The following is a 10,550-nucleotide window of genomic DNA, read 5'->3' on the forward strand; positions in this document are numbered from 1 at the left end:
CTGCTGCAAACAGCTTAAGGAAGTAATCCTTCATTGTGTTGCAAAGCTCGTCCGCGTTAGTGGCCCATGACCCGTCGTCACATTGTAGCTTAATGATTTTGTTTCTCTTCCTTCGCCTGTTAGCCACCACGTGAAATAGTTTAGTGTTCGAGTCTCCATCCTTTAGCCATTGTATTTTGGCCCTTTGTTTCCAGTGATCCTCAGCTTTCAGTAATCCGTCAATTAGTTTCCTCCTGACCGATTCAAACTCCGTAATTTCCCCCTCGAAACTCGTTGCCCTTAACTACTCCAGCCGTGCCGAGCAAGTTTTAATTTCCTCTTTTTCCGTTCTGATCAGCTCCTTTCCCCAGACCTCCAAAGTATCCGCAATCTTCGTAAGCCTATCCAGAAAAGGCATAAAACGTGACTCATTCCAGCCTTCCTCCACTTTATCCTTTAGAGCCTCTTCCCTTAACCACTTGTTTTCAAACGCAAATCTTCTTGAGGGGCGGGTCGATAGCTCCTGCTCAGTTCGAATCAAAATCAGACTATGATCCGACAAAGGGGCCATGGTATTCACTGATACTGCTTGCGGAAATAGCTGTTGCCAATTAGAGTTGGAAAAGGCCCTGTCCAATTTCTCCTTTACTTCATTCTCCTTTCCTCTATGTCTGATCCACGTAAACTGATATCCCAACATCGAGAGTTCGAATAATCCGCAATCATTTATAACTTCTCTAAAGCCTCTGATGCACCAGTTTGGGTGGTTATGAAGACCCTGCTTTTCGTTGGGCGACAGAAGGTCGCTAAAGTCTCCCACAATTGTCCATGGTAGAGTCGATGCGTTGGCAATTGAGCGGATTAGCTCCCATGACTCCCTTCGTCTTGCCCTCTTAGGAATCCCATAGAATCCGGTAATTCTCCAGTTCCCCTTATTCTGATCAGCCACCTCTACGTCGATGTGATTGTTCAAATAAGATAATAATTAACAGGTCTGAGCTTCTTTCCAAAAGACACACAAACCACCACTGTGTCCTATGCAATCAACATTGAAACAACTATCAAACTGTAATTTGTTTTTTAGAAAATCCACACGCGTCTTATTTACTAATGTTTCAAACAGGAAGATGATATCTGGTGCATGAACTCGCACGAGTTCACACAAAACAGGAACTGCACTGGCGCTTCCCAATCCACACCAGTTCCAACTTAAGATTTTCATGATGGTGGGCAGACCCCGCTCTCCGGGACTGCTTGTTATCCGTTTTTTTATTCTGATGAGTCTGTTCCATTCTGTGTGCCTTCTTGTTCCTTCCCCTCTCCTACTGTTATAATATCTCAAATCATTGCGCTCACACCCTCCTGAACCATTCCCGGTTCTTCTACCAATCTCCTTGCGTCCCCGTCCTCTCTACGACGCTTTCTCACCTCCGGCTCTACCTCTATATCTTCCGTCTCCTCTTCTTCATCCGCCTTCGAGTTGTCGAGGCCTCCACCCCCTGTGACTCCCAGATTCCTCATTAGAAAGATTAGATTCGACGGACCTGTTCTCATGTTGCTCTTCTTCGCAACCCACGAGTCAGACTCCTCCGTCTCCTCTCTAAGCCATCACTCCCCTCCCAACAAATTAGTTCGTCTATTCGGGGCCCTTATGCTTGCATCCCAGATCCTTACCACCTCCCCCATAGGTTGTTCAAAAAATTTGATACAATGTCGATCGATGTGACCTATCAAGCCACAGATGAAATAAAAGACAGGTAGTTTCTCGTACTTAAAGGCTCCCAGCATCCACTCCCTGCCTGTTTTCCTAACCTTCTTACCCGTTTTCAATGGTTTCCTGATGTCCACACAGACACGGATGCGTAAATATGTTGATTACACCAAACCCTTCCTCCTATTATCCAGAGATACAAAAGAATCGATAAAGTTCCCCAGCGATTGTCCGACAGCTTCCGTGTGGAAGGTAGGCGTTAATCCGTGCACTTGGATCCAGAAGTTGACATTGTGCATAGTGGCGGATCCAGGATTTGAGGGAGGGGGGGCAAAACTCTACGTAAAAAAAATTTAGACAAAAAATGCAAAATTGTTCAATTTTTGGTGACGAAAAATGCAAAATCGTTCAATTATCATGCATTATTTTCATGATTTCTTTGATAAAAAAACATAAATTTTAATGTTTCCGACTCGTAATCATCCATTTCCGGGATTCTCGTGTTGCTACGCATCAAATATCCCTAACGTTTTGGGTTATGAGCAATTTTACCACTAACATCTAAAATTGTATAATTTTACCCCTAATGTTTGTAGCCAAGAGCAATTCTAAAAAAGGATATAATGTTTTTTGTAATTTAATAATAAAATTGGAGATTAATATTTATAAATTCGGTGAATTTTTTGAAATTTTTTTTGTCTAATTCGTACAAAAGACAGTATATTTTTAATATTTTTTCTTATTTTTTTTCACATCCCAATATATATTTGTGATTTGTTACTGATAAAATAACGCATGGTGTGAAGTGTAGATGACAAGATTCATGACCGAGAAGACAGTTTGATGAATTATTTCTCAAATTGACCCAATTTATCAACGTTAGGGGTAAAACTGCTATTGGTTTCCAACATTAGGGATAAAATTATACTATTTTAGACGTTAGTGGTAAAATTGCTCCTGACCCAAAACATTAGGGGTATTTTTGCAACTTAACCTTTTTTTTGGACTTAAATTTTTTTTTTATGGGATGAAGGGGGGGAAAATGCCCCCTTTGACCCCCTACATCCGCCACTGATTGTGCAGCGGAACATTACTAGGATCAATGCCTGGTCCGATTGTTTGCAGTGCAAGTAAGTGCTTATCGAACGTCCACGGACTTCCTTCTACCACCCAGTGGAGGTCATGTGGATGATAGAACCTAAATAGTATAAGCTTCCCTCCAAGATCCGATATCGTCAAACCTCTCCCTGGACGCCAGATTCCTGCCATACGGTTCTTGAAGACATTGAAATTATATGACCTATCTGTAATAAGAGAGCCGACCAAGCATAGTTCAAAGTTATCCGCTCCCTGATGGAATCCATCCTCATGGAATTCGAATCCATCCTCTTCGATGTTGTGGTGATCCTCCGCTCCCGCCATTATCAAAGCAATCGCAGGCGCAAACCCTAGCCGGCGAAAAATCAAGAAGAAAAACCCTAAACCCTTACTTGGAAGGGAAGGCTCTCATCAAGAGCAAAAAAAAGTTCAACGGGTTCAAACTATTTAAACTACCAAGTCTAAAGAATGTTCTAAGACATTTTCATGATCTTCATCTACTTCTAGAAATAGCTTTTAATACATAATGGATTGCTATTTATCGCCCCCAAATCATTTGTTACTATCCTCGTATTAACATTTTTGCTCTTGTCATATTTTTCTTTCAAAAACTGTTAATTGGTTTTCTCTTCCAATCAAAACTGAAATTATAAAAATAATTGATGCGTGACAACCCGAGAACTTCGGAAATGCATGATTACGAGTCAGAAACATTGGACGAGGTATCAATTTCGAAAAATTTACGTTTTTTTATCGAAGAAATTATGAAAAAAATACATGGCAATAGACAAAGCGGTTTGATGATTACGAGTCAGAAACATTGGGTGAGGTACCAATTTCGAAAAATTTACGTTTTATATTGAAGAAATTATGAAAAAATACATGGCGATAGGCCAGGCGGTTTCCGTGACTGCCTGGCCTATTGCCATGCAATTTTTCGTAATTTCTTCAATAAAAAAACGTATATTTTTCATTTTCAAAGTTCTCAGATTGTTACGTATCAATTATTTTTATAATTTTAGTTTTGATCGGGAGAGAGTGCAAAATTGTTCAACAGGGGACGGTAACTAGCAATTTGGGGTGGTAAATAGCAACACCCATAAAATAAAAACGGTTTTTGTTTCCATAGCTTTCAGAAAAACGTCAAAGGGCCTTTTATGCTATTGAACTATTTATATTTTTATTTTTTAACAATGTTATTGAATTATTTCTTACCCCCAAGTCGTTGGTAAATTAAATAATTCGATCTTAATTCCCTAAATTCACCGCTCGATCTCTCCAAACCAATATAGTATTGCTGTTAAAAAATAGACGACTTGCTCCATTTTCTTACTGTAAGAGCAAAAATAGTAGATCTTATTTGTAAATCATTAGATCTATGCAGTTGTAAAAAAAAATGATTCGGATCCAAAAGTTCGAAAGGATTTAAATAATGAAGATTGGTTTAAGGTGCTTCTCTGCGAATTTAAAGTTTTAAGAAATATATGTTTTATCTGTTGTTTATGTTAGTTGTATCTTTAATGACTTGTTTTACTCTTTGTAATTTTTTGTTACTTACGTGAAGACTTGTTCGTGGGCTCATGTTTCTTGGATCGAACTTGGACAATCAAAATTGATCATAGGCCAAGCCCATTAAAGCCCACGCATTTTTTTTGGGCGGGATTGAGATTAATAAAAATAGCATGGGCCGACCCGCCTATTAATATTAATTATTAATTTATATATTAAATATTTAATTTTAAATATAAATTTTATTTTTATAATTAAAAATTATGTATATATTTTTAGATGAGTTTATATGGGTTGAGTTTGGAATTTGATTTTTAAGCCCGAATCCAATCCGTCCCGAGTCGCCTAAATTAATAGTAGACTGGATTGGGTTTGGACTGAACATTTGGACATGAAAACTCGGTAGGTCGGTGCGAGCCTTGTCGAATCCGGTCTATGGACAGATCTACTTACATGGATCATATATTAGATGGAACTTGTACTTATATAAAGTTTTATTTTTTATTTTTTACTTTTCTTAATGTATTAGCACTTTTCTTATCCAATAAAATGCAATTTCATTAAAAAAAAAAAAAAAATTGAGGACATGTGACTGTTATCCATATAAGTCTAGATCTAATTAGACATGTCCACAAATCCGGGTACCTATTCAGTCCGCCGAAGCCCGTACCCCTTGGGCCGGGTTTGGATAATGAAAATTGATTTTAGGCCCGGCCCAGACTTTACTAAAGCCTGTCTATTTTTTGGGCGGACTTGAGATTGATAAAAATAGCACGAACTGGTAGCCTTATTAAAATTAATTAGGAGATTTTTATATTTAGAAATAAATATTTATGTTTAAGTATAAATTTTATTTTTTATAATTAAAAATTAGGGTAATTAATTTATTAGTCCTTATATTTTGACAAAACACACTGTTTAGTCTCTATATTTTCAAAAACACACGGTAAGGTCCCTAACCTTTTTCTCAGCGTACTGTTTAGTCCTTCCGTCTGTTTGTTAGATTTATTACCATTTATGAATTCGGAAATGACTAAATTACCATTTACTATTTTTCAATCAAAAGCAATTCACACATCTATGTCTTTCTCTCACAACCCGCGCTCACAAAAAAATGGAGAAAAGATTGAATCCCTAACCCATAATCGAATTACTCATGCTCACTCTTCCTGTTTGAATTGAAGGTCGAATCGACTCAAAACTCTCTCGCTTACGCTTCCTGTTAGAATTGAAGGTGAAAATCTTCTTACTCTCAATGGTGAGTTTAATTTCCTCCATGTTCTCAACTCATGTTTACCGCCAACTGCTTCAGTGATGACGAAAGATGTTTCTGCTAATCCAAATTGACTAACAGAATCTTCATAAGAGTCTAACGACAGGGACTAAACAGTTCACCGAGAAAAACGATAAGGACTAAACAGTTCATCGAGAAAAAGCTGAGGGACCTTACCATGTGTTTTTAAAAATATAGAGACTAAACAGTGTGTTTTATCAAAATATAGAGACTAATAAATTAATTACTCTAAAAATTATGTATATCTTTTTAGGTGAATTTATATGGGTTGAGTTTGAGATTTGAGTTTTAAGCCTAAACCCAGCTTGGCCCAAACCCACCTAAATTAAAAGTGGATTGGATTGAGCTTGAGATGAATCTCTATATTAATGCCCGTTAAACCCGTCCCATAGACATGTCTATAAATCTAATCAATCTGACTTGACCATGAAAAACAAATCAAAATGCAATTGAGAATTTTATAATAAAATAATTTGTTGATATAAGAAAGGATAAAATCCAATTTTGCACCTAATGTGTGTTTGGAGAAGTGTAGATCTACCCCTAACATATGAAATTGTGTTACCCTTAATATTATTAAGCAAGTTCAATTTTATCCTTAGACAATAAAAAAATTAAACTAATTGATAATTATTCGTTTGTCATATGAAACCTTTCAAATTTATATCTATTTTAATAACACAATGGACATTTTATACAATTTTGATAACCCGCGAAGCCCAAAACGGGTTATATTCATTTCGCAAGCCCAGCCCATATTAAAGCCCCATGGGCTAAGATTGGACGGGACCCGAATGAAGGAAGCGGGCGCAGCGAGTAAACCGCCCCGAATTCCTAAACGGAGCGTCAAGACTCCCACTCAGAACCACGTTCGTTGCCATGAAAGCCACGAAAGGGACATGGCCTAAAAAGGGTAACCGCCCTCAGAACGTGGCCCACTAAGGAGTAACCGCCCTCGGCGGTTACCCAAAAAACACCTATAAAAGGCCTTAAGAATAAGGGGGGAGGTACGTTCATATTTTTTCCCACAAAGCTATTGCTAAATTATAGACTCATTTCTACAAAAACTGACTTGATCGTCAGAGAGTTTTCCCGGAGATCCTGTCTCCGGTTTTGTTTTGCAGGTAACTCCGGCAAAGAATATCTAAGCGGATCCAGCAAGTTATCATTGGTGCGGTGAACGTGGAATAAAAAGTACCTTGCACAAAAACGCGATAAGGAATATAGACAACGCGATCCCCCTCACGGTACGCAATCGCTACTCGGCTCCTTAGCATATGAAAGGCCTGATCGTATGTCCATATAAAAGGAGGAGTACTCTTCAAGAACTTGATAACGGCGGATTCTTCCTTGCTGGGATACCCGAAGTTCAAACTCTTTACGTTGGGTCGGCTCCAGCAACGAAGGAAGTTCAGGTTTTCCTCATTAAACTTGATAAAAAAGTAAGATCGATCCCACTCGCGGATCTTGTTCAGCTTCTCGTCAAAACCATAGTATCCGCTCTGGCGAATGAAAGTGAAATACCCCGCCGAGCTTTTGAAATGGTGGAGCTTGGAGAAGATTTTGGGCGAAAAGGGAACCTCCAAACAATCCGCCAAGAATTTGTCCAGAGTCAAATCGGCCCAGCTGTTAGGATGCAATTGCCCGAGCGCGATTCCGTAACCGCCTAGGACGGAAGCAATCTCATCCGCCAGCGGATAAGTGAAGCCGCAGATAATCTGGGCCACGAAAATAGTGAAGTACCCCTTTGGGTAATCGCCCGGTCCCCTATCCTCCCCAGGAATGATAGTCTCGAGACCTCGGAGCCAGGGATAATGCTCCCGCAAATCATCGATTGTCTCTTGACAAACCAGACTTCCCGACCTGTCCTTCTTTGGTAACAAACGAGGGGTTGGGACAGGTGGCGGAATCAACTTTTTGGGATCAAAACCTAAACCCTCGTCGGTTGTATTCGCCAGATGAAGGAAGTCGGCGGGATGAGAATTACACCCAGGAGAGCTGGTTGAAGCTTCCTCAACCATCTCTTCGACCTCGTTAGAGACCTCGCGGACATAATCGTCGTCAAACGGCGCGAAGTCGAGGTCTGACATGATCGATAAAAGGAAAACAGAAGCAAAAAGCCGAACAAGGAACAAATGTGAAAAGAAAAAACTTACATGAAAAAGACAACACAGTGAAGTGACGGGATTAAGAGGTCAACGCCGGAAAAGAAGTAACGGAATTAAAAGGTCGACGCCGGAGAAAACGAAAGAGGAGAAATGCACAAATTCAAAACTTTGAAATAATCGGACAAAGACGAAGCGTCCCCTATAAAAAGACCCTAAAAGGGCTCTTGCTAGACCAAGGGGAGGCATGTGATAACCCGCGAAGCCCAAAACGGGTTATATTCATTTCGCAAGCCCAGCCCATATTAAAGCCCCATGGGCTAAGATTGGACGGGACCCGAATGAAGGAAGCGGGCGCAGCGAGTAAACCGCCCCGAATTCCTAAACGGAGCGTCAAGACTCCCACTCAGAACCACGTTCGTTGCCATGAAAAGCCACGAAAGGGACATGGCCTAAAAAGGGGTAACCGCCTTCAGAACGTGGCCCACTAAGGAGTAACCGCCCTCAGCGGTTACCCAAAAAACACCTATAAAAGGCCTTAAGAATAAGGGGGGAGGTACGTTCACATTTTTTCCCACAAAGCTATTGCTAAATTATAGACTCATTTCTACAAAAACTGACTTGATCGTCGGAGAGTTTTCCCAGAGATCCTGTCTCCGGTTTTATTTTGCAGGTAACTCCGGCAAAGAATATCTAAACGGATCCAGCAAGTTACCAAGTTTTTTTTTTATGAGTAACAAAATAATTATGTTAGTAACGAAATAAATATTTTAAACATAATTGATATTTACAGAATCTGATATAATAATTAAATATTTTAAACATAATTGATATTTACAGAATCTGATATAATAATTAAATAACGAGTCAAATAATAGTAAAACAATCTCTTTAAATTTCTTAGTAAACTTAAATTTAATCTTACTTAATAATATTATAAGTAAAATTGATCTTGATTGATAACGTTAGAGTAAAATTCCACCATTTGAGCAAATTTACAAAAAAAAAAAAAAAAAAAAAAAATTACATTCTAAACTCATTTGAACAGAAAAAGAATAATGAAAAAATCAGTTGTAGAATGATTTTTGGGTTCTTCTCTCAAACAATTGGTTCATTTTTTTACGGAAAAATATTACAGTAATAAAACTGCAAACATTCCCTTCATCAGATATAAATAAATGAAATAATAATAATAGTAATAAAAAAACACTTTTCTTATTTATTTATATATACTACTGACTATTTTTTAACTACTATTTTCGTCTAGATTACAAATTTACGAAATACACCTCATGGAGTACATAGACACAGGTGAATCAACCGCGGGTGCACCGTACACCCTCGGATGATCACTTTCCAAGCCACAATCCATCATAGGACGGTACTCCATGTCTTCATCATGATCGTATACAAATTCCGGAATTTCCACTTCATTTCTCCTTATGTGGTCCCACAGGTAATCAATCCTACTGATGTACTTTAGCTTACCATACAGCCTGCCACACACAATCCAACCCCAAATTCAGCAACAAAACAAAATAAAGCCAAATGCGCAAGTTAGTTATGAAATACAGTTGGTTATTAAAATGCGCTACTACAACCACATTACCCGCCGCTGAACAGTAAACGTCCGAACGTGGCAAGGAAGAGTCTGGCCTGTAAACCAGGGTGGAGAAAGTAAACGGCCTGGATATTATCCCTGACGTTGATCGGAATCGCATCGTAAACAGATCGTAAAGCTGAGATTCCGGGGAAATTCTCGGTCCTTTGAACGCCGGTGTGAATGTACAGAATAGAAAACGGCTTCTTCTCTAACCTAGGATAGATCTTCTCCTCTAAGTATCTCTTAAGCACATCCAAACTCAGCAACCGAGCTATTATTCGATTCAATAACTAAAAATCAGAATCCCTCAATTTCCTGAGAAAAAGAAAAAAGAGAGACCGAGACGAGACGAGACATACCAGGGAAATATTTTCCGGTAATTCGGAGAATGGTGCGGCCGTGCTTGTCTTTGCCATGGATCTTGAAGATCTCGAGCTTATCAATCAATTGATCTGAATCGACTTCTGAAAAGTGATTGCACATATTTCCTGGGGAAATTGTTGAACAGTGAAATTATAGGGAGGCGGAGGAGTAATGAAGATGAGGACAAGCGTATTTATGGGATTGGGTTAAGAGAGAAAATGTTGATATACACCGGCGGAGATAGCATATTCTTGGAGCATATTCGGCTATGGGGCCAGAGAATAATCCTCTCCTCCGCTCTTTTGACTTTCCTTTTTACGTTTCGGCGTTTTGATTCAACATCTGGACCGTTGGTTTTCAATATTGGATTGGGTCATGTGAATTTAAGTTTTCTTTTTTTCTTATTTTATGTAAATAATAGTGATCCAATCATCCAATGTTATCCAAACTTTATTTTTAAATCCCATTAAAGAAAAATATTTTTCAAATTATTAGATTCCTGCTTTGAAATTTTACATCCAATCGTAAATATTACTCATGCACGATAGATATCTCCTACGATTAAGATATATAAAAAAAAAATTAATTAATTTTAGTTAAAAGATTTTATTATTTTTTTTTATTAAGGAGGTGTTTGGTTGCTCTTTTTCATGCTCCTTTTTGGCACATCTTGTTTGCCTTTTACAGCAGCATTAAGGGGGTGTTTGGTTGCTCCTTTTCAGGTTCCTTTTGCCTTTTCATTTCAAAAGGGAGAGTTTTAGGTATTTGGTTAGTGACCTCCTGTTTGCCTTTTACAATTGAAAAACAGCATTAGGTGTTTGGTTAGTGATCTCCTGTTTGCCTTTTACACCCGAAAAGCAGCTTTTTACAAAAGCAGAGAATCTCTGC

General features: G+C 38.6%; 1 protein-coding gene across 1 annotated transcript; it reads right to left on the reverse strand.

Annotated features, from left to right (window-relative positions):
* Positions 1–8,892: 8,892 nt before the first annotated feature.
* LOC136209508 (uncharacterized) lies at positions 8,893–9,880 on the reverse strand. The gene is made up of 3 exons (XM_066000986.1): positions 9,659–9,880; positions 9,306–9,570; positions 8,893–9,192 (listed from the first exon to the last, which is right to left on the reverse strand). The coding sequence occupies exons 1-3, from the start codon at positions 9,780–9,782 to the stop codon at positions 8,973–8,975; spliced, it is 609 nt and encodes a 202-aa protein (XP_065857058.1). The 5' UTR covers positions 9,783–9,880; the 3' UTR covers positions 8,893–8,972.
* Positions 9,881–10,550: the final 670 nt, after the last annotated feature.

This window comes from Euphorbia lathyris, chromosome 10 (genome assembly GCF_963576675.1).
Source record: "Euphorbia lathyris chromosome 10, ddEupLath1.1, whole genome shotgun sequence".
Taxonomy (NCBI): domain Eukaryota; kingdom Viridiplantae; phylum Streptophyta; class Magnoliopsida; order Malpighiales; family Euphorbiaceae; genus Euphorbia; species Euphorbia lathyris.